At 31.9% G+C, this 26,028-nt stretch overlaps 1 protein-coding gene across 1 annotated transcript; it reads left to right on the forward strand.

The window, feature by feature from the left end:
- The first annotated feature begins 21,821 nt into the window (after positions 1-21,821).
- On the forward strand, positions 21,822-25,701 carry LOC107946205 (GDSL esterase/lipase 6). The gene is made up of 4 exons (XM_016880433.2): positions 21,822-22,115; positions 22,206-22,351; positions 24,897-25,362; positions 25,429-25,701. The coding sequence occupies exons 1-4, from the start codon at positions 21,878-21,880 to the stop codon at positions 25,665-25,667; spliced, it is 1,089 nt and encodes a 362-aa protein (XP_016735922.1). The 5' UTR covers positions 21,822-21,877; the 3' UTR covers positions 25,668-25,701.
- Positions 25,702-26,028: the final 327 nt, after the last annotated feature.

Raw genomic sequence — 26,028 nt, forward strand, 5'->3', positions numbered from 1 at the left:
AAGGTGAATGAGGATGAGTTCATACTAAGTGTATCTAGGTGATGATAGAATTATTTAAGGGTTAAGATAGACTGAGCTTAAATCATTATTTGTACCATTAGTTGTGGAATTCTTTTCTGGACAAATCCTCGCAAATATAGATTAAATCTAAACTGAATTAACAATGTTCAATATTTTATTCTTTTAAAATTTGCTTATAAATTTACCATATGGTATACAATTCAATGTACCACATCTCTTGGCACACCTCACTATCACCTACTCCTAATATAAAACCAATCTCAAATTGCATGGGACTGAAGGTAGTGTTTAATTAGAAGGGTAATTAAATATAAAATTATAAGCAATGACTTTGAACATGATTATGGAAATTATTTAGATATTTTGTTACAAGATAAAAAAATTATGTATTTATGTAATAAGCATTTTATACTATTTTTATCCGTCAATAATTTGTTTTATGTATCCTTTACAAGTTATATATATTTATGTTATTTTATGGTATATTAGTGTTTAGTGTGTTTAAAATATCATGAAATTTGTATAATAATTTTTTTATACATTATAATCCTATATTTATAGGATTATAAATTTATGTATATATTTATACTTTGTTTTATATAAATTTTGATAAGTCCATATTTGTAAGTCATGTTTTTTTGTTATTTTTTAGCATTATAACACGTTTTGCATAATTTCTTATTCTAATTTATAGAATAATTTCGGCTTAAGGGTGTAAAAAGTTCTCAAAATTTTTCAAAAAATATAATTAAGCCCTTTTTTTTTGTTTGCACTCAATTGGGTATTTGAACTTTCAAAATGCATCAAAAAAGCCCTCAAACTATTTTAAAAAAAAAAGCAATTAAGCCCCTACTTTTTTTTGCACTCAATTGGGTACTTGAACTTTCAAAATGCATTAAAAAGCTCGCAAGCTTTAAAAAATAAAACAATTAAGCCATTGAGTTTTTTTGGCACTCAATTTAGTACTTGAACTGTAAAATGCATTAAAAATACTCTCTGACCATTAACTTTAACAGTTGACCATTAAAGTTAATTGCCTGTAACGCCTCGAATTTTGGGCCTAGAAGTATTGGGCCTTGAGCTTGAAAGCGGATAGGAGACTGCTCTTAGATATTTTAGCTGCGCAAGTGAATAACACAAAAGTATGTCTACTTTAGTGGTTAAGGGTCCTGAGAAGTATTGGAGAAGTCTTGGGTTCAAACTTAGGTTGTAGCAAAAATTTTAGTTTTAGGTGAATAAAACCCTGGGAGTAAGTAAGTAGGCTTTAAGAATAAAATGTGGTAAAATGTGACACAAAGAGCATGGGTGGTCTAGTGGTAAGGTGGCGTTATAGCCGGCAAAAGGTTTGAGGTTTAAGTCTTGGGAGGTTTTATTTTGCAATTATGACGCATAGTGGTTGTGTTGTAGTGGGATTCTGCTTAGGTGGTTGTGGAATTGGTCTTGGAGGAGTGATTCATGGGATAATGATTTAGAGGAGTTTGAAAGTGTTTCAAATTAGAGGTGTTGAGAGATTTGGGGAGTAGAATTAGGGGTGTAGTAGTAGTTGGCTGAAATTTTGAAAGTGTTTCAAATTAGGGGTGTTGAGAGATTTGGGGAGTGGAATTAAGGGTGTAGTAGTAGTTGGCTGAAAGTAGGTTTCCCATGGTGCAAATTTGGTCATATGGCTTTTATTCTTGTACTGAAAGAGGATGTGCATTTTTGGCTCTCCATTTCAAAAACGTTTACCTCTTGTTGTGCTGTTGTTCTCCCTCTTGTGTATTGTGTGTTTTGGTAGCCAAGTACCATTAGTGTCCATTCGGGTAATTGGGTTTTTGTTCTTCAAAATCGTTCTTTGCTGGATCAACTTCCTTTCTCTCCCTCATTGGTACTTTGCCTTTACTTATTTTTGGTTTTGGGTAGCCGAACGTTTCCTCCCTTATTAGCCGAATATTGTTTGTGCCATCAACCCTCTCCCTTATCCTTGATTGTCGATTCTCTTCTATTCTCCCTCTCTCTCAAGCCGTGGTGGATGACCATCTCATCTGCCTCTTGATTCTAACTTCTCTTCCCTATCACTCAAATAGTTTCCGTTGGCAGAATATCGATTGGTAGGTCCCTACATCTCTACTCTTTCGGCTTTTCTCTTCTATTTCCTTATATGTTGATTCTTATCTTCTTTTTGTTACCTTTTTTATGGTGTTCTTTCGGGTTGAAGGAATTCATGAGGAGTGGAGGAGTTCTCTAGCATTGTAGAAACGATTGGACCCTTCTCTTTCGTTCTTGACCGAAGGTAATACTACTCGCAGTGAATGATCTGAACTGGAATATGTTGTCGTGGGTTGGTATTGGTCGAATATGTTTTTCCCTTGTTTGGGGTTTGCGTTTTCTTTAGGCTAATAACCATAGATTTAACCCATATGTACAAGCAATCTTGATTACTAAATTCGCTTTATATGTAGATAACTATCAAGAAAGGTTGAGATCCTATTGTCAAGCGATTGATAAATACCTTGTTTAGTGGTGCTCGTGGGTTGTTCGCAAGAGTTCGTATTTAGGTGTGTATTGTATGTGGTATTCGATGATCGGCTGAAAAGCCGAAAGTGTGTGTGTATCTGTACATCGTAAAACATTACTGTCGTAAAGCCGAAAAGCCAGAAATACGACGATTGAGGCCACATGGGCGTGCGAGCGCTCGTGTAGTGAATTGATACCACGAATACGGACGTTAGACTATTGAGGACACCACGAACAGTCTCGTGCTCTTGGGCTGTTATGGGCCTTGTTGGATATAATCTACGTTAAATGGAAAATACTGGACTGGGCTATAACATTCGCATAGTCGTGATTAAATTTGGGCTAAATGGGTCACACAAGCATGTGGGCCCACTTGGGTCGAATATAAGCCTTGGGCCCATTTCCATCGTTGACCATTTAGGTTATTTATGTCGCTCGAGGCAACTGTAGACCTTCAGAAAGGTTATTAAATGACCATAATGTCCCTTGTAGGGTAAAATTATCGTAATACCCCTATAGGGAAAAATGACCGTAATACCCCCATAGGGTAAAATAACCGTAATACTCCTATAGAATAAAATGACCGTAATACCCCATAGGGTAAAATAACCGTAATGCCCCTGTAGGGTAAATTAATTGTAATACCTCTATAGGGTAAAATGATCGTAATACCCTTGTAAGGTAAAATGACCGTAATGCCCTTGTAGGGTAAAATGACCGTAATGCCCCTGTAGGGTAAATGTCCGTAATGCCTCTGTAAGGTAAAATGACCGTAATGCCTCTGTAGGGTAAAATAATCGTAATGCCCCTGTAGGGTAAAATGACCGTAATGCCCTTATAAGGTAAAATGACCATAATGCCCTTGTAGGGTAAAATGACCGTAATGCCCCTGTAGGGTAAAATGATCATAATGCCCCTGTAGGGTAAAATGATCGTAATGCCCTTGTAAGGTAAAATGACCGTAATGCCCCTGTAAGGTAAAATGATCGTAATACCCTCGAGGTCAAAGGATTGAACTGTCTACAGTTAAATGACTGATTTTTTTGTGTTTGGTATGATTGATTTGTCTGTGATTTGAATGACTGATTCTGAGCATGGCATTCTACATACACGACATACTACATGGGGTTGGGATACTGTTATGGAGGAAGTACTATACTGGTGGCTCTGCCACAATCACTGTTACTAGTGGCTTGGCCACATATACTATATTGGCAGCTTTGCTGCGATACTACTGCTGGCAACTTTGTTGCGATGCTACTGATGCCTTTGTGCCGATCATATTATCATCACTGATAGCTTTGTGCCAATCATATTACCGTTATTGATGATTTTGTGCCGATCATATTACCGTTACTGATGGCTTTGTACCGATCATATTACCGTTATTGATGGCTGTGTGCCGATCATATCACTGCTATTGATGGCTTTGTGCCAAACATATTACTGTACTTATGGCTTGTAGCCATTCTGTTTATAGCTTATAGCTATCCTGTTTACGACTCTTAGCCATTTTGACTACTGGCAGCTATGCTGCGATATTGGTGTGAAGGCTAGGTGGGTCGACTTTGTCCCCACATGATGTGTTGGGTTGGTACGGGTGGTGTGATGGCTAGATTGAGATGGGTTTGCATACTTGTACCATATTGATACTGTATCGAGCTTAGGCCCACATTGTTTCTGTTTTGGGCTAAGGCCCACACTGTATGTTACTATCAAAGGGCTTAGGCCTAGACTGATTATGTTTCTTTAATAAGGGGATTACACACTGAGTTTTCGTAAAATCCCCCTATTTTTAACCTTTCAGGTAATCCCTAGCGTTAGACGGTTCGGAGCTGCGAGGGACTCAGAGAAGGCCACACAATTGCACAAGTTTTATTCTGTTTTGCTTATTTACTTAAGCAATTTGGTTTTGATTCGGGCTGTAATAAGGCTTTTTTTAATTTCTGGTCTTTAATTTGGGATTTGATATGATCGTGATTTATATCTGCTAGAAGTAGAACACAGTTTTCCAAAATAATAATTGTTTTCAAAACACTACGCTTTCACAACTTAATCTTTAAACATCACAGTTTCGTAGATCGGTTACTTTTAAATTAAGCTTCCACAACAATAAGGTTTTGAAGGTAATAACTTTTTATTAAACCTCGATTGAAAATAAACAAACGCAAACTGAGGTTTTGTACAAGTTTTAAGTGGCAAGAAGTTGAAATTTCAAAAAGAGTTTTTAATGAAAACATGATTTTTGAAAAACTCTTCAATGTGACACGCCAGATTCGGGCCTAACTTCTAGGCCGGGTTTGGGGTGTTACACTGCCCTTAACATTTTTTAGTTAAAACCTCCCCGTGTCACAACCACGATGTGACATGTGGCAAAAAAATTGTAAAAAATAAAAATCAATATAAGTTGTAAAAATAATTAAATTTTAATACAAATATAAAAATATTATTAAAATTAGGAAAAAAATTATAAAAATCGTAAAAGAAATTATAAAATATTGTAAAAATTTATAAAAGTCATAAAAATTATAAAAGGCATCAAAAAGACTAACGACCCTCTATTTTTTTCCAGTTAAAGGCATCATGTGTCGCAACATAGTGTGACATGTGAAGAAAAATGATAAAAAAAATAAAAATCAATAAAAATTATAGAAAAATTATAAAATGCTTCTTTTAGTACGATAATTTTATAATTTTTTATGAATTTTATATTTTTTATAATTTTCTTACAACTTTATAAAATTTTATAATTTTTTTATATTTCTATATATTTTCTAATTTTTATGATTTTTATAAAATTTTACAATTTTTATATATTTTTTAAGATTTTCATAACTTTTTTGTAATATTTAATAATTTTTAAATATTATTATATTTTTTTTATTAAAATTTAATCATTTTTATAAATTTTATTGATTTTTATTTTTTATCATTTTTTTGCCATATGTCACGTTGTGGTTGTGACGAGTGGTGGCTTTAACTGAAAAAAAGTACCCAATTGAGTGCAAAAAAAAGTAGGGGCTTAATTGCTTCATTTAAAAAACAATAGTTTGAGGGCCTTTTGATGCATTTTGAAAGTTCAAGTACCCAATTGAGTGAAAAAAAAAGGTAAGGACTTAATTACTTTTTTGAAAAAATTTGAGGGTCTTTTTGATACAAAAACTTAATTCTTTTTTTTTTATAAAAAGTTTAAACCAATAATTTATTTGTTCATATCATGTCCTAAGTGATTCAATTTTTAAAAAACAAATTAGATGTTTGTATCGTGCTTTCATTACTTTTTCTTGTGTAAAGTAATATAAATTTATATAATTCTTTACACATTAATAATTCATTTTAGATAAACTTTGATATATTATTATATTTGTTTTAGGATAATTATCTTATACATAGTCAGTAGAGTAAAAACAACTTCACAAGCGGGTTTAAGTTGATGTCATTTATTCTTAGAGTATAATAAAATGGTTAGTATTTATTTTATTCTATAGGCAACATTTAAAAATTGTCATGTCTCGTTTCTAAAAAAATTTTTTTTTTTAATATTTGTGAAGTATAAAAACTTCATTAGTAATGTACCAAATAAAATAATTAAAAAAGACAGTTGACATCATCTTAGACCTGCTTGTGGGGGCAGTGAACAAAATAATTAGTCTTTGATTTATGATTATTATTTTTGGTGATATAATAGTTTTAATGATTTGAATTGTTTTGTGTTATTTAAAATTTAATATTTTTTAGTTAAGAATTGCATTAAATACAAAGAATTGTCGTCATCAATCCCTTCTCAGATGATATTGTATGTTTAAAATCATTTGAGTTAGAAATGTTGTAAATGTGTATAATTTGTTTTATGTTATTTTATATATTATGCTTCTGCTTTTCTCACTTTTTGTATGCTAGTAGCATTGTAAATGTATATATAACTTTCCATTCCTTAATCACTCTTTTTATATAGATGGTTGTGGTGTGCATTTTATTTTTATTACATCTGGTATAACTTTCCATACGAACTCAATTTTAACTTTGGGCTTATTACTCAAAATAATAATAGGAAAAAACAATTCGAGTTTTAAATTTGTTCTATAATTAATTAATGTAGTTTTATTTTGGGCCAAAGTCGAAGATTTTTTTGGGCTAAAAAACAAATTTATGAGTAAGAATCTATTTTTGAGAATTTCTATTTTGAATTTATTTGTAAAAATAATATTTTTATCTTTTCATTAGGATAATATTTTATTTTTAAATTATCCTATCTTTAGAATAATATTGTTATTTTTTATTATTTTATTTTTAGATAACTCTTCAATATTAGATTGATTTCTTTAGTTTTTCAAGATACCCATTCGAGTGAGTTCAATGAATAATTCTCTACGTTTGCTGATTATAAATTTTAAAATTACAATGATAAAATCCGTATTTATATTTGAATTATATATGCCTATAGAAAATTGGGGGCGCCCTTGTGGCTTAGAATAGAATTCAATTTGAAGTTACCAATTTCTCTGTTCTATTTTTCTTCTTTTGGTGAGTAGTTAAATTTCTCATCTACATTTAGGCCAACAGGCAATTCGAGAGAAAGCTGTGAGATTTGAAATTTCATTTAAAAGTTTTCATTTTTGTATTTGTTATTATTTTTGTTTAGGAAATAGACACCATCGTCTCACAAAGTTGTATTAATCAATCGTTTGTCATATTAAATATACCGAAGAACATATTAGCATGTCCAATTAAATAATTAGTTGGATCCGTCAAGGAAAATAGCAATTGGATCTAAACAACCTGCGCGATTGAGGCTGTTGGTTCAAGTTGGATCATTCTAGTTCGTAAGGCTAATAAAGAGCTAAATCATGGATGTGTATTTCATGGTTGTTTGTTCGATAAGGGTTAATTGTTGGGTGTTCCCTCAATTAATTTATACATGGAAAGGTTGGTGGTTTGAGGTATCTTCAATCACTATAGTTGGCTTATCAATTGAATGAGAAACCGTAACAAAAATCTAGCTTGAAGCTAGAACTTTATTGTAATAGGTCATTTTTGCCCGGGCCCAGATTACAAACAATAAAACAAAAAAATAAACAGAACTAAAAATAAATAAATAAAAAAGTCCAATCCATTTACAATAAATATATCAAACCCAAATAGGCCCAAATACGAAAACCCTAAAAGCCTAAAACCTTAAAAAATCAGAAACCTTAGCCTCTTTTCGCGCCGTAGCCTCGCCACATCAGCATGCGTGCCGTCTGACACCCCCTCTGCACCACCTCGGTTGACTCTCCAGGGACACCTACAAAAAAAAAACAAAAGACAACGAACACAAACACGCAAAGCAGTAGAAACAGTAGAGAAATACAAAACAATAGTAACATACAGTGTTGTAAATCGGTTATAAAAGCCATAACAGCTACCATGTATTTTTTTACACACGGAGAGCAATCAAAAAACAATACAAAAAGATTCAAAAGGTATCCATTCTATTCGTTGTTTATTTTCGAAAAATATATAAAAAATACAAAAAAAAAAAAATTTCCTGCTCTTGTTGTGCCGCCGCTGTGGGTGGGCAGATTCGCCGCCTTCAAAGAGAAATGACCCATCTCCAACGTGGAGGAGCCCTTGATTCCCTCTGGATTTGCTGGGGCTCCGTATGAGGGGAGGGCATGAGAGGGACGCCCAGGAGACCGAAACCCTCTTATCCTTTTTCTTTTGTTTTTTTAAATAAAATAAAAACAAAGTGTTTTTGAGATTTTTTTTAAAAAAAATAAAACTTTGGCAAAATGGCCTTATTTTCAAAAAAGTTTTGATTTTTATAGACACCACTAAACGACGTCGTTTAGGGCTGGCTTCAATAGCCCCAAAACGACGTCGTTTTGACATGACCCACGACCCGACCCGATCTATTCCCTAGGATCCGCGTGTTTTAGCTTAGAGGGGATATTTGCCCTCTTGGTCCTTCCACTTTTTTATTATTTTTTAATCCAGTCCTTTTTATTTTTAATTTCTACCCTATGATTTTAATTTTATTTCAATTTAGTCCCTTAAGTAACGACACATTTTGGGACAGGGAATAATTTTTTATTTTGGTCATAATTCCAGCCTTTTTCTTTTTTAAAATTTATCCATTAAAGTTTTTTTTATTTCGGTCCTTTGACCATTTAGTCCTTTTTTTATTTTTAATATTTTTTCAGTTTTATTTTAGTATTTTATTTACTTATTTTATTTACATTTATACTTTTAATTTCATTCTAATTCCAATTTAGCCCTCGGTTTATTTAATTTCAATCTTTTATAATTCTCATTTTATTTATTTACGTATTTATCTATTTACTTATTTTTACAATTTATGCCCTTAATTTCATTTTAATTCCAATTGAATCCTTTATTTATTTAATTTCAACTTTTTATTTTTATTATTTTATTTATTCATTTATTATTTCTTTGCCCTTATTTTATTTTCATAATGTTTGAATTGCCATCTTATTACGCGTCATTCGTTTTTATTATTGTTATTATTACTACTATTATTTTTTTTTATGTTAATACTATGATGATTACTAGTATAATTATTGCTATTATTATTAAATTGTTATTATTTATTTATTTATTTATTTTATCATCATTATAGTGTATTATCATTATTCACTAGCATAGTATTTTCGTTTTATTGGTTTATCCACTTGTTACGTCATTTTTTTTTACCCGTTATCTTATATTGTGCTAATATTCGTGCAAAGTGTTACATTTAAACATATTTGTCCGTTTTTATACCATATTCGAATAAATTAAATATATATCATTTTAAGTATTACGTTAATTTTTGCTCGATGCATAAAAAGAAAATTTTAAAATTAAGACAATGTTTCGTATTTGGAGATTCGAAAGGTCGTGCCCTAATTTACGGGGTTCAACTTTCTCTTTGAACCAAGATAACCGAACATTCCTCTTAAAATTTAAACACATGAGATTTAAATAGTAATTAAAATAAAGAATAAGCTTATTTTCGAGGATTTGAGATGTCGTGCCTTAACTTACAAGATCTGACATTTTGTTACCTCAAGATAAGAGAGTTTTTTAAATACGTTTTGATTTATTTAAGTGGTTTAAATAATATCGTTATGCAAAGTGGGGTCGTGTTCTAAAATCTCTTCAAATTTTCAATTTTCGACACTAAAGACATTAAGTAATCAATTAGAAACCAATTTGGGCGTAACAAGGGTGCTAATCCTTCCTCCTGCGTAACTGACTCCTGAACCCACTTTCTGGATTTTTGTAGACCAAAAAAAATTGTTTTAATAAATCAAACCTCTTATTAAAATAATTAAATTACGAGGTAACACGATCACACCTCCTAAAAGTGATTGGTGGCGACTACATTTTCATTTGTTCTTAAATAAAAAGTCGATTTCAAAACAAAAGGTTTTGACATTCATCATACCAGTTTATTCAATTTATTTTTTTCTGTTTATTTTTACTATTATTTTAATTTCAATTATCTCTATTAATTTTACTTTTATCATATTTAAATTCCCCTTTTTATTTTTTCATAGATCATCATACCTCATGGACAGGGGCAGAGCCAAAACAATTTTTAGGGGCGGATGAAATTTTAATTTTTTTATAGTTTGTATCTTTATAATTTGTAAAAGATTAAATCGAATTTTTATAATTTTAGGAGGGCCAAAGTGCAATTTCACCTTTACTAATTTAAAATTTTTAAAAAATTTTAAGGGCCTAAATAGTAATTTTACATGTTAGGGGGGCTGGGGCCCCTGCCAGCCCCTAGCTTCGCCTCTGGTCCTGGGCATGAAAGCTAGAGGTGCTCATGGGTTGGGTTGGGTCGGGTCTAAGTATGATATTAACATTCTTTGTGCTTGCCCAAGCCCAGGCCGACCCAAAATCTGGACCTAACCTAGAATTTTGTCCAAACCCGCCCATATTTGCAAAAGACTAACCCAAGCCCATTTTAGGCCCACCCATATTATTTTTAAAAATTTTAAATTATTTGTTTTATTTTATTTTAATATTTAATTATTTTATACATTTTTAGTTATTGAATTTTTTTTATATAGTCATATATTATTTTAATGTTTACATTAAAGTAGTATTATATATTTAGTATAGGTTTATTTTTCTAATGTGTTCTAAATTAAATAATATATAAAAATAACATAATATAAAGTATTATAAATTTAAAACGGGCCGGGATGGGCCGGGTTCGGGCCTTGAATGTTCACGCACAAGCCCAACCCATATTTTAAACGGACCTAATTTTTATACCCAAACCCATTTTTCGAGCCTAATATTTTTGCCTTAACCCTCCCAAATTTTGAGCGGGCCTTCGGACCTAGGCTGGTAGCCTGACCCATGAACAAGTCTAATGATAATTGCTTGGCGTGCAACCTAGTTAAGTCAATACGACAATTTTAAATATACAAGTCTCTATGAGATCGACCCTACTCCCTATATTTTCATTTATTTATTATTTTAAGAGAATTCGACACCCTTTAAAATACCTTTCTCCAACTTTAACATTGATAAAAGATGTAAAAGAAAACAAAAGTACCGTGAAAGAGTTAAACCGAAGAAAAGCAAAGGAACAATACATCACATTCCTACAAATTAAGTGATCTCAAATCAATCAAACTATATGTATATTAGCTAGTGTAGGTGAATCATGTATGTATATTAGCTAGTGTAGGTGAATCATGAAAGGTCTTGGTCATGGAGAAATTCCCTTTTCTCTGATTTAAGTAACATAACATTTTTTGGCAATTCCCGGAAAATAACAAACGAGGCATGTGATGGCTGGTTCTAAGGAAGATGCATGTTGCACAAAATTACAAAAGCTAGCCATTACTTTTGATAGATGATGTTCCTCAACAGTCGCTCGTGACCCATAGTGCCTTTCTTACTTAGTGTAAAGCAAACCCTATGTATACATACATATATGTTCCTCTACAGTCACAAGATCAGACAATTATTTGTACCATAACTTAGCTTTCCCTTACCTAATCCTGGAGCAAAGACAGAAAACCTCTGTATTAAGTGTTGATTGGTTGGGCTTTCACATAGTTTTAAGACAAACAAAACTGTCCTAGTAATTAAAATGGTTGCTTTAGCATGAATGGAAATAAAAGGCCCAAAAAAAAGTTAAGAGTAAAAAAATTACATTTAAGTGCATGAAAAATAGAGATAAAATACTGATTGGTAATACATATTGTATTTTTAAAAAGAGAGTATAAATTTAAATCTTAAAAATGGTATTATTAAAAGAAACAAGTACAAACTCTAAATTGAAATCGTAAAAGGAAAATAAATATTTTACCTACAATGATTTTTGTTTTTAAAGCGAAGCTCTCTCATGCTTTTACTCATTTCAAGTAACTATGACTTCAATTTTGTTTTTTTAGTAAGTGATTGAAAGCAGTTGGGCATGCTTAACTTTCTTAGCCCAATTTTATGGACTGTCTTCGGTTTCAATAGTTTAATCAAAAGATATTCTATTATTCTTTTAAAAAAGGATTAGTATGTATATCCTACCTTACAATGTGGTATTTAAGGGAAATTTTCTTAATGTAATTGTCAGACAAGTTAGTCCTTGGCTTAACGGAACTTTGATATCACATTTCTTGCCTAGTGGCATGCTAATTTTTTAATTTTAAATTTAGTTAAAATTGAATTAATTTGATTAATTCCTCAATCACTAAAACTAATTTGGCAGACCTAGTTTAGCAGAGATCAATTAAAACATTTTTAAAATTTCAGTTATCGATTAGAAAACGATTAATTAACCAAATTAAAAATTTAAACAATCTAATATTTATTTAATAAATACTAGAAATTTCACCACACATGTATGTGTGTCGAAACAACATATTCAGAACACAAGTATACATTTAAAAATAGCATATAATAAATAAAAAAATCATATCGTTTGAAACTAATAATAATACCACATATACAATATATACAAAAATAAAATATGCAATTATGTGCGGATGAAACCATTTATGTAATACTATTAAAATGCACCAAAAAATTAAAATGAATCATTGGTTGTAGAGGCAAAGCTTAGGTTTTATGTATGTTGATGACATGTTTAAATATCAACATATGCAAATTTTATACTAGTTTTATTAAAAATGTTAAAAAGACAAAAGTACCCTGTAAAAATATAACTTATTTCAAATATATAAGAGTAATTTAGTTACTTTCTAATTGAGTTAGTGTCCAATTAACTTGTGCCACCAACTTAGTGAAGAGTTTAAATAATAGTGTAAATTAAATATATATTGAAACCCAATAGAAATTCAATTCTAATTTTCAAATAAAATGTCCAGCCCAATTGATTAAATTTATAATTTTAAAACTTAAAAGATCAAACATTTCTAATTGTAATGAGTTCCACCAAATCAAGAACACACACTTTTCTTAACCGTTTATATTGACTCTCAACAAGTTGAGAATTCACTGGCTAGCAGTGTGCACAAATCTTTTCCTTAGGTATCATTAAACTTGATGTATCATTATTGTGAAACTTGTTTAAATTCATATATTGACTTTTGAAATTTACACACTAGATTACATTTTCCTTCAAATCAGAAACCTTTAGGTTGACCCGTATAGATTTTTTCCTTGATATCTGTAACACCCCAAACCCGTATCCGTCGTCAGAGTAAGGTTACGAAATATTACCAACCAAACAAAGCATTTAACAACCAATTCATAAGTAATCATAAGCATATTCTAATTCAATCATTAAAATGCGAATTGTCCCTAAATCGAGCTTTAAAGTTCCCTTAAAAACATTTTGGGACTAATAGAAATCATTTGCAAAGTTAGAGAAGAATTTGCAAAATTTTTTACTATAGGGTTTACATAGCCGTGTAGGCATTTGAAGTAGGGATACATGGCTGTGTCCTAGCCCGTGCCCGTGCCAGTGTAACTCACTGACTTGGGTCACACGGTCAAGCCACACCCCTGTGTGCCAGGCCGTGTACCCTTCGAAATGGCCTCGGACGCCCGTGTGCTAGCCGTGTGGATCTAAAATGTGCCAAAATCACTCAATTTAGCCTAACATAAAGTTACTTAAGACACCAAGCTTTAAGTTTCATACATGTAATAGGCCCAATTTGCACGGGCCCAAAAGCATAAATAAATAAAACCAATAGAAAACAAAAAAACCAAACTCCAAATGTCCATTACATTGACCCAATTTAAAAACCCAAAATTACATACCCAAAACCCACTGAACAGTGGCCCAGTTCACCTAGCCCACTAACCTAAACCTAATGGCCCAATGGCCGAGCACCTAAAGACAATTAACAGAAAACCCTAGCAAGCTATCGCGCCGCAATCAAACACAGGCTCTGCCCTCGCACTGCACCACCGCCGCGAACCACATCTCCGTACACGCCACGTCCACCAATTCCGTACACCAGCTGGCCTCCGTACCTGCAAAGAAGACGAAAACAACACAGCAAAATAACAACAACAACAATAGGCCAGCATATAAAAAAACGGAAGAAATAATAGAAAAAAAGAAGAAAAGGATAAAACCATTTTTGTAATATTCGGCAATATAAAAAGCCGATTGATTCATTCTTGTAAGGTTACACACACAAATATTGTATGAAAGAAAAATTTTGAAAAGCAATAGAAAAACAGTTTCTAAAGGTGATTTATTTTTCGAGTTCTTTTTTCTTTCGGTTTTTATCTTTGTTTCATATATATTATTTTTAATAATAATAAATAAAAGGGAAGGAAAGGGAGGGATTTACCTTCTCGACGCCGATTAGGTCCTCGTTCGCTTCGTCGTGATCGGAGCTCGAGCGAGGACAGTGGGGCTAGGACTGACGGAGCCTCCGAGCAGCGCGAAAGCTAGGGTTAAAACCCTAGCAGAGAGTTTAGGTTTTTTTTATTTTGTTTATGCAAATGTTTTTTTTAATAGAAACTTGGTTTAAATGGTGCATTGATACGGCGCCGTTTTAACAAGGAATCATAAGAGTCGAAACGACGCCGTATAAGGTGTAGACCCGCCCGGTGACCCGACCCGGGGAAGGATCCGCGCGTTTTGGCCTCTGTTGGGAACTTTGCATAAATGGTCCTTTCCCTATTGTGGCGTGTCCAAATAGATTCTTTGCTTTTTTAATTTTCACCCTTTAATTTGATTTTCGTTTTATTTTGACCCATGTTACTGCGCAGCGTTTTGGGAAGCGGGATATTTCCCACTCGACCTCCCCATATAATTCGCGCGTTGCAATATAGTCCCCCACTTTGTTTTAATTCTATTAATCACTTGTTAATTTAGATCTAATTGTGATTTAACCCTTTTTTACATTTGTTTTTATTAATTTATTAATTAATTAATTACTATTATTAGTCTATACGTATGTTATTTATATTTTTTTTCTCATATATTACTTATCTAAATTAATATATGTATATAACTTTATGTATTTTGATATAATACTTATTTTTAAATTTATTGGGATACCATTATTTTATGAAGTATTTGTTTTTATTTTATTTTATTTTTTTATTTATTTCAAATTTTCATATATGTATATATTATTTATTTGAAATTTATTTTATTTATAATTTCCCTTCTTTTATATTTCTTAAGTTATTTTAAAAATTGTACAATTTCATGTGTGTTAATTTGTTTGGTGCTTTGATTGATTTTATATTCATTAGCCTTTGAATGTTAGCATAATATGTAATATAAGATGGTTGTCCTTATGTAGGTAGTATTGTTTATATGTATTTTATCGATTCTTTGTTGTTCATTAGTTTACACTTAGCTTATGAATTTTTCTTTCGCGATACATATTGTCATCTTATTGTGTTTTATTAAAATGACTACATTTTATTCGAGCATTAAAATCGTTTTATCCGTAAATAATGCAAATACTCGACATTTGAAATCTTCGAGAAAATTGAGCCCTAACGCATTGGGTTCCAATTTTCTTTGTCGAATCCAAATAATCGAAGATATTCTTTAATCAAAACACATAAATAAAAAAGCTCATTCTCGGGAATTCGATATGTCATGTCATAACGCATTGGATATAACATGTTATTTTCTTGAGACGTGGATTCTTCTAAAAATAAAGGTAGTATGCGGTATTTAGGAATTTCGGGAAATTGAACCCTAACTTACTGGGTTTTGATTTTTCATTTGACCCAAATAACCAAATATCCTTCTCAACATGCACGGTTTTTTAAAAGTCAAAAGATAAACTTAATTTTGAGGACTTAAAATGTTGCACTCTAACTCACTGAGTGTGACAATTTATTTCTTTAAAATAAATGAGTCTCATCATCCAATTCAATTTATTCAAGTTAAAAAGATCATATTTTAAAATCTTTTCAAAATTTCGACACTAAGACATTAAACAATCAATTCGGTACTAATTTTGGGCGTCACGAGGGTGCTAACCCTTCCTCGTGTGTAACCGACTCCCAAACCTATTTTCTCAAAATTCGCAGACCTAAAATTATTTTCAAGGTGATCCGATCACACCTCAATAAAATATCGGTGGCGGCTCCAATTTTTGTTTTTTTGTCGACAACTAAATTTTTATTTTAAAAAAAAATGGTTTCGACAGCTTGGCGACTCCACTGAGGAGGATAGAGAGTCAGACCGTAAAATTGATTGCTTTCTATCTTATTGTCGAAAATTGAAAATTTGATTTGAAAAATTTTGCTTCTCCCTTTGTATTTGTTTGTATGATTACTGTAAATTAAATTTTATATCTTGGCATCATATTGCATAAGGACTGCTTAGTCTTACCCTTTTAAGTGGGAGTGAGAAGCTACTCCTTCGTGAGGTTTTCACCTCTGTGCAGGATAGTGGATCACTTTCGGAATACATCCGTACCTATGTCATCGTGAGATTTTCATCTCCGTGTAGCCATAGGGAAATGTATTCCCCTGAACTGAACTCGATCTGTATGAGCCTATAATGGGTGAAGATCGAGAAATCTACTAGTTCGGGTACCTTGACTTTAAAGTCAAACCGCATGTAGAAGACCTTAGGAACCCATCCTAGGTAGAGTCACCCCAAACCCCTAGTAGTCACCTGACTAGGTACTTTTGTTTTCTTTGTTTGCTTCTGTTTTGTACTAACCCATCTTGTTTTGTTTTGATTATGATTGCATTGCATTTGCATCTTAGGAAAGAGATATTGATTCAAATCCAATTACTAAATTAGAAAGCTTGTCATGGAATACGAATTCCTTGATAAAGTGAAAAACAATACGGCTACCTGAATATATTCTGAGAAACACAAGAAGAGTGATGGAAGAGTTCGTGACCATGCTTCATGGCCTGAGGATTCAAGGCGGTTGTCTAAGAGCCTTCGACGTTCCAACTCTTTTAAAGAAGCGGACGAGCCTTATGAAGATGGGCAGATGATGGATCGTGACCAAGATCAAGAAAAGGAGCTAGCAGTGGTATCTATTGGAAATTGGCGAGATTATCCCAAACATGCGGATGAAGAAAAAGATCGATGTTGTCTCTTGGAATATAAGGGAGATGTCGTACATATATCCGTTTTATATAAAGAAATAATCCTTCTAGTAAAGTTTTCTAAATGTAATTTAATTAGAATCAACGTCTCTTTAGGCATTCATTTCATGCATTTGCATTACATGACATCGCATGCATAAATCCATTGAAAGAGTCTAATTGAGTAAATTTATTTCAGCTAATTTGGAAAACCAGCCAACCAAACACCCTTACAGTATCCAAGCAAAGACTAGAGAAATGAAACAAAGGTTGGAAAAATTAGAGCGAATGCAGATACAAATGCAGGAGCAATTGACCGAATTTCAACAGGAGATGAGAGATCAGATGCTAAAATTACAAAGAACCATGATGAGTAGTTAAACTGAATGCTAGCTGGAGAAAAAATGAAAGACCCGATGGACCACTTGGGGGTTGATAATGAGGATTTTGCTTATTTCCTAGATTGTACTTCGACAAGTGCCCAGGTCCAGCTAGATGGGCGCCTACAAGGGGGCACTCTTCATTATCAGATCTCAACAATATCAGACTAGTACAGCAACACCAGTGAGTTGCCTGACAGACCCAAGATCCAATTTTAGGAACAATTTTCCTGTTGCTTTTGATAACCCAACTGAGACAAAGCAGGCGAGGGTGGAGTACCTAGATACTACAAAGGCCCCAAGGAATAAGGGAAATAAATGGGATAATGCAGGCAAGTATAACAGGGGCCACTCAAAGCCAATCATAGTGGGCAGGCCAAAGACAGAAACCACCAGACATTAGAGTCCTTTAAAGCAAGAATCTTACACAAAGACAAATACAGAAAGGCTTCAGTTCATACCTATACCGATGTCATATAGTGAGTTATACCGAAGTTTATTTGATGCACGCGTGGTTTCCCCCTTCTACTTAAAACCCATACAACCTCCGTATCCCAAATGGTATGACACGAACGCACAATGTGACTACCATGCGGGAATTACGGGGCATTCAATAGAGAATTGCACTGCCTTCAAGAAACTGGTTGAAAAACTCATTAACATGGGTGTTGTCAGATTGGATGACTCGTCTAGCACAAAAAATCCACTACCCGATCATGATGATAATGGGGTAGACATGAGAGCAGGAAGGGGATTAGTTATTTCTGATTCAAGAGGAAACCATGGAAAGACAAGGAACCATTGTAAGTTCCATCATGAAAAAGGGTACGAGACCCAGGAGAGCAATTTTTAGTGAAGAGGTTTTAGGCAATGCAAATTCTAAGGTCCACGATGCAATTTTTAGTGAAATTGACCCATTAGATTTTAGGTGTACCTCCAAGTGTACCGTTGCAAAGAAAGTTTGGATCATTCTCAAAACTAAATAGGAAGAAAGGAATATTGTTATGCAATCTAAGCTTCAAATGCTAGCAACAATATTTGAGACCTTAATGATGAAAGACAATGAGACCATATCTGAGTTTTATGCAAAGTTGTGCGACATTAGAATTTTATGCTAAGTTGTTTGACACAACAAATCAAGTGTTTGCACTCGATGAATAGTATTCTACACACTATAAGACCTTTTCCTACATCTTGTCTATGTTTTATACATCAAGATTTTTGTACACTTTGTCTAAGTCTTATGCAAAGTTTACACACAATATGCCATTTTCCTTCTATTGAAAAACTTTCTAATTGATCCATATAAACTTTGAAAAATGTTTTTTTCACATGCATTTGGTGCAACTCTAAATCATAATGAGTCACCAATGTCATAGTAATTCTTAAGGAGTCATTCTTGAAAACTAGTGAGAAAATCTTTTTATAATCCTTTTGAGTATAGCCTTTAGCAACAAGTTTAAATTTATATCATTCTATATCACTATTTGAGTTTAACCTTGTTGGCATCTAATGCATTTTGAACATTTTGGTAATTTGATAATATCCTAAAATTTGATTTTGTTTCGTACATTTATCTTATCTTTTATAAAATTTAACCGTTTATAAGACTACCCTCTATTTACAACTAGTAAAAATAAAATCGGTCTTTATGATACTAATATCAAATTTTAACTCTTACAAATAAACCACATTGTTAGTTCCAGTTACATTGTCGATATGCAACTCTAATTGTAGCTCAGATTGCATCTAAAAGGATATGTTACTTACCATATTTGGTTGGCATCTTTTGACTAAAAATCTTTGGACTCTATAGAAGCTCATCTTTGAAGATTTTTAGAAGCACCTTATTGAAATAAAATATGAAGAAATTTAAGTTAAGCAAGGATCCTTTAAAGACTTCAACTAAAGTTTCTTTATGTGAAGAGATTTGTTTTCTTAAGAAGATTATACTGTAAAGATCTTTGATAATTCTATTCTATATTAAAGACTATCAATATGAATTCAAGGAGACAAAGATTTACACTGCTTGAAATTCTATTCTATAGAAATGGTGAAACAAACGTACCCTAATTGACATGGATTTATTTTGTAATTACATTTTGCATATATATGAAGGTGTCAGTATTACAATTTTGTTCTTTTTGTTCATTTGTTCATGGTTAATATCGGTTACAATTTAGTTCACACCAACATTGGGGTTGAATTTAAATCATTTTAAGATAACCCATTTGCAACTTTAATGACTTCCTTTCAAATTGCAAATTTAATTCAAATTGAGACTAATCAATTAAGGATAGAAATTTTATACATGAAGAAATAGATTGGATCTAGGATTCTTGTGAAATGGGAACCTTAATTAAGATAAATATCAAAATTATATATGAATTATATTAATTCAATATAAAAATAAATATATATTCATTTCTTTAAATGTGTACAACTGAATCAAAATCAAAGTTTCATATATACATATCAACTACAATTCAAACTTCACAAGTATAATTACATAAAATCAAAATTTATATATTAAATTGTACATTAAACCATGTATAAATTTATGCGTAATTAATTTCCAAAAAATGGTAAGTAGAAATAGGACAAAAGGAATCAATACAACTAAACAAGTATAATCTGTATAATTTAATTTTTCTTATGAACTCAAATAATCAACATCCATTTGTTGTTACTCAAACAGATCCCCTCGCCCAACTGCCATCATCCCTCTTTAAAACCATGATCGGATTTCTACTTTAATAATAATAATAAGGCATAATAATTTATTCGGCCCTTCAATTTTACTAAACTTAATCTATTTATCAAATCATCCTAAAATATATGAAAATTTTAATATTTGTTAATTTTACTGACGTGCCATGCACGTGGATTGCCATATGGATTGCCACATGGATGCTACATCAGCAAAGTTAACAAACATTAACGTTTCCATACATTTTGGGGTGATTTGACAAACAATAAAAGTTCAAACGTTAAAAGAGGTGAAAAATTAAATGAATGGCTAAAATAACCTTTTAGTAAAGTTGGAGGGCTAAATAAGTTATTATGCGTAATAATAATTTATATTATTAATAAAATCCTTGATTGAGTTGGTGTGTTTGATGAATTCCTTCTAAAAGTTCATATCAAAATAGTACTAGTTAATGAGAGTTACTTTGGAAACAAAAAAAGTAAAGTCGAATTTTTTTGGTTATTCTCTCAATTCGAATAAAATGCAACTGGATCTAGTCTGTATGAGTTGGCGATCAGAATCTATATGGATAGAATTTATAGTGGGATCTCGAAAAAGAAGCAATTTCTGCTGGACATTTATCCTTTTTTTTTTGGTTCATTATGGTTTTTATTAGTTGGAACTTCTAGTTATCTTGGTAGGAATTTGATATCTTTATTTCTGTCTCGGGCACTAACTCAGTTTGGAAAATTACAAAAATGACATTTCGTATTTAAAATAAGTTATATTATTCGATGATATTTTAGTCTTTTCATTTTACTCACAATTTAATCATTTTTTTAATTTTAATATTATACATATTTCACGTGCTATTATTAGTTAATTTCAAACAATACATTTTATTATTTATTGTATTTATTTTTATACACTTCTGTATTCTAAATACGTAGTTTTCGCACGTATACGTGTGTGATAGGACTTTTAGTATTGATAATGTTTTTGATTGAGTTGGTGTCCCAAGTCAATTTGACACTAACTCAAAATTAATGACAACACCATGATGACCAATTATAATGCATTTAGTATTGTTAATATGATGTATTTACGTACTTAAATTTCATTTTAGTCACAATTTAATCTATTTTTTTCATTTTAATATTACACATTTTTTATGTGTTATTATTAATTAGTTACAAACCATACATTTCTTTGTTTGTTGTATGTTATTCAAACATACATCTATGCTCTAAGTATATAGTTTCCACATGCATACAATTAATTTGATATCAATTCAAGATTGATGGCATCAAACCACACATTTCACTATTTATTGTAAGTTATTTTAAATCACATTTATGTGTTCTAAGTATATAATTTCCACAGTGATAAAAATTCTAATAATGATAAATTCGCGTTACATAGATGAGGAGGACAGATGGTAAAATTCAGTTTTATTTTTTATTCTCAAGTTTTGAATTTAATATTATAGTATAAATTTTAAAATAAAAACAATATGGTTTGAAATTCATGTCAAAGGAGATTGCTTTCATAGTTTTCCTAGAGCAAATTGATGGAGGTGGAATGGATTTAGCATATATGATGAATTTTAGGGTGAGCTGACATAAGAGAAATAAAAAAGTTATTGTGAGACCAACACCAACCTCGTGCATTCAGTTTCATTTTTCTCTTTTTTCTTCTCTCCTTGAACGTTACATATATTCGGTCACCTTTGTTCTTCACTTAATATAACACCCTCCTCCTTCCTTTACTTTTTCACCATTTCGTCAACATGGAGAAGAAGAACCTTTACACTACTCATCTGCTTATTCTTCTCGTCCTCATTAATCTGTCACCATCCCTAAACGTTCCAGCAATATTTATCTTCGGAGACTCAGTTTTTGATGCCGGAAACAATCATTTTATCAAAAACTGTAGCGTACAGGCAGATTTCCCACCTTATGGCTCAACATTTTTCCACCATCCCACCGGCAGGTTCACTGATGGCAGAACAGTTGCGGATTTCATCTGTGAGCTACCTCCTACTTAAGTAGTTGATTTCCTTTTATTTATTTTTAACTAATTAATTATTAGGATTGATTAAAATGGAATGCATGCAGCACAATTTATCGGCATTGGTTTGCAACAACCATACCTAGAGGCACAGATTGCAGTGATGAATGGTAGTAGCAAAGAGTATCCATCAAACGGACTCAACTTTGCTAGCGCTGGGAGTGGTGTTCTGCAAGGAACCAATAAAGACTGGGTATGTAACTCCCATACTTCTTTTTTTCTAGTTTAAGTACATAAAAGCCAAATCATAATTAAAATTTCGTACATTGAAATTCTAATTTTTGGTAACCAAAATGAAATATACCTTCAAAACAATCCATGATGAAAGATTGAACAAAAAGATAATCAGAGTGAAAACAAACTATTTCACCCATAGTTCATTTGCTTTACAATATTAATTTTTTTGGTTCCCAATATGATGTTATATTCACAATTTAAACTTAATTTTTTTTAAGAATTGTAATGCTTTTTATCACAACAAATAATACTTATTATTTTTATAAAATTACTATTTTGCTCTTATGACATTAAACTCAATTCAAAGAATTTTTGCTATGTTTGGTAAAAAAAAAAGTAGATGTTGAAAAATTAATAAGTTGAATTTAAGTGATAAAATTTGTTTGGTATATTACTTAAAATTAAATAATGATTATAATTAGAATATTGTTTGATAAATGATAATATAATCTTAAATAAAATAAAATAAATGAATTTATCTTCTTTTAATCTACTTATCATTTTTTCACATTTTAAAAAAAAAATTATATCTACTAAATTTCATTGTAAGTTATCAAATGTGTTTTAAAAAATAAATTTTCCAATATTACTAACTTTTAATTGATTGAATTTTTTCAACAGATAAATAAAAATAATATATACACATAAACGTGAGATTTAAATGCTATATGATTTTTTTTATTCTGATCGTAATATTTAACACTTCATTTATGTAAATAAAATGCTATATGATTTTTTTTTATTCTGATCATAATATTGAACACTTCATTTATGTAAATCGTGTTTAAATAAATTTCTAATATTAATTTATCTAACTACTTTTTTTTATTCATAATAACATCCATCTCCCAATTCATAATGCAAAAAAAAATGCATTAATTTCATTATATGTAATAAAAATATCAAATCAATTCAAAACTTGAAGTCTGCAACATATATGATTATATTGCTAAACGAATTGACCTTTTTATTTGGTGAACAAGAAAGAAATGTCATACCAACAAGAAGATTAACCAAAATCCCTTGTTAAAGGCTAAAAAAGGAGTAGACAACACTACAACTCGTACCTAAAGCTACACAAGATTAACTAATGTGGGCAAGGAAGTCCATCCTTGTTCAGAATCAGAGTCAACGAGGATGGGGGCATTTCAACCCAACCTTTTGGTATCATCCCATCCCTGTAACCTTTGCTACCCAATTGTCAGCATCGTTGGCAGAATGCCTAGCCAAGGAAAATTCTTGGTTCAAGAAATGTTCCCTAAGTTGATAACCATTTTCAAGGGTTGGAGTGGTTCTCCATCTTCTACTAGATTTAGGTTTGCAACAGTCCTTTATGATCGCTTTGGAATCTGATTCTACAATGACTGATAGCAATTTTAAACCTTAGGCCAACTAAACAACTTCCCTCACAGTTAAAGCTTTATCTTCCAATGCATCCTTCACACATAGTTGTTTACCCCTACCTCCAACCAGCTTTCCATGGGAATCTCTTGAACTATCCTCATTGCACCTCAAAGATTACCTTCCAAGAAGGCACCATCACAATTCAGTTTAGTCCTATCCTTCTCGTAGGGGACACTATTTCCTTTTACCATTTTCCAGTACTGTAGTAGAATGCATATCTTTCTTGTCTTCAATAAGTAATCCCAACGTTTCAGAAACTACCGAAGCTTCAAAACAGTTCCTTGAACATCAACTTTCTTTTTTTCCTGCCACAACATCTCACCTTCCTTTCCATATAAGCCAAATTGTAGCTGCCACTTTAATCTTATCCTCTATATATACCCTAGATGATAATTCCACAAATCACTCCTTAGAACTTTTAATTCCCAAAGTCCCAATTTTTTACCGAGCTCCAACGCTTCTTTCACCTCTTTCTGCAAAGCCTTGTTTCGATTAAGAAAGTCAAAACCGGATAATGACTCATTAGCAATTTTGCCTCCAAGAGATTTGGTCATAGGTTTATTATTCTTACTCTTTCTACGTTTCCCTAATCGTTTAAACCCCAATTTTGATGTTCTTTCTTCCTCAATCTCAAACAAGGATCTCACTTTTCTTGTTTTAGATTTAGTGATTGGTGTTTCAAGGCTGACTAAATCTTCAATGGTAACACCGTTGCCACTAGCATCCCCTCTGCAAACACTCTCCGAGCTCGTCTGTTAACTCATCCATTTGCGCTTTTGGTTACCAACCTTATTTATATAATGGTGGTTATATGAAATGTTTAAATAAAATAATTAAAAAAAAGATATTTAACTATTGAACTTTAGTTTAAATAACATTTATTTATGAATCTATTTATAATTAAGTTGTTAAATAATATGTTTATAAATATTATTTTAATATTAATTTCTTTCACTCATATAATTGGTTGGAGTATATATTTATGATTATAAATTTATTTTGATATTATAAATATTACTATAAATTTTGTGACGTGCATATGCTGAAATTTAGAGTTTTATGTTACTAACAGTTTGGTGATTGATGGCACGCCACAGGGAGTGCTACCAATCCAAGAACAACTACGACAATTCAAAACATTAATAGAACAAAAAGCGATAAATAGAAGTGTAGTCGAGAGGTCTCTTTTCTTTTTGGAGTCGGGATCTAATGACATATTCAATTACTTCCTTCCATTGGATACCCCGAAACTGGATCCAGACGCCTATGTAGAGGCCATGGTCAAAGAAGTAACCAACCTAACTGACCAAATTTACAAAGTGGGTGCTCGCAGAATTGTTGTGTTTTCACTAGGTCCAGTTGGGTGCGTTCCAGCAAGAGCCCTCTTGCCTGCTGCCCCTATCAAGCGCTGCTATGGAAAGATGAATGCAATGGTCAAGAAATACAATAAGAGATTGGAGAGCTTGGTAAATGATATCCCCACAAGGCACCCTGGTGCCATTGGTGTTTATGGAGCAGTTTATGACACTGTACAACACCTCCGGGCAGCTCCAACTCGCTATGGTATGATTTTTATGTAAGCGTATGGATTTATAAATGCTATGTATAATAACACGTTTGATTGAGCAGGTTTCTCTAACGTGAGTAGCGCCTGCTGTGGAGATGGACCTCTGGGAGGGGAGGTGCAATGCGGTAAGGAAGGATATAAAATTTGTCAAAATCCTCAAGGGTTCTTGTTCTGGGATTACTTCCATCCAACCCAACACACCTATGAACTTATCTCCAAAGCTTTATGGGAGGGTAAAAAATCTCGAATTAGGCCTATTAATGTAAAGACTCTAACCAATCTTACCCTCGCACTTGCTTAATGTTATTTCTTATATATTTATTAATTGGTCTTAATTCTTTTCTCCTTGTCTCCTTATTATTCATCCAAGGTTTTTAAGCTCAAGTATTATAACTTTGCTTTCCAAAATGTTTAAGAGGTGTACTAGCTTTCCTTATTATTCGTCTCATAAGGGAAGATATTGTTGTTGTAATATAACCAAAACAGTTAATTGCAGCAGATATCATACTATGATACTCATTTTAATTGCATCCTCAAATATTATATAGCTAAATTTAAAATGAAATTTTAAAAAATAATAATAATACATTGCAATATAACTTTTAAAAGTAAAATTGAAGAAAGAGAGAGCGGATGATAAAGCAGAAAACTTCAAAACCAAG

The sequence above is a fragment of the Gossypium hirsutum genome, chromosome D12, assembly GCF_007990345.1.
Source record: "Gossypium hirsutum isolate 1008001.06 chromosome D12, Gossypium_hirsutum_v2.1, whole genome shotgun sequence".
Lineage (NCBI taxonomy): Eukaryota > Viridiplantae > Streptophyta > Magnoliopsida > Malvales > Malvaceae > Gossypium > Gossypium hirsutum.

Bases quoted from the DNA above. Each gene is read 5' to 3' on its own strand.
- LOC107946205 (XM_016880433.2), top strand. From the start codon at position 21,878: ATGGAGAAGAAGAACCTTTACACTACTCATCTGCTTATTCTTCTCGTC. The intron at 22,116-22,205 runs GTGAGCTACCTC...GAATGCATGCAG, and splicing joins AACAGTTGCGGATTTCATCT to CACAATTTATCGGCATTGGT. The intron at 22,352-24,896 runs GTATGTAACTCC...GGCACGCCACAG, and splicing joins AAGGAACCAATAAAGACTGG to GGAGTGCTACCAATCCAAGA.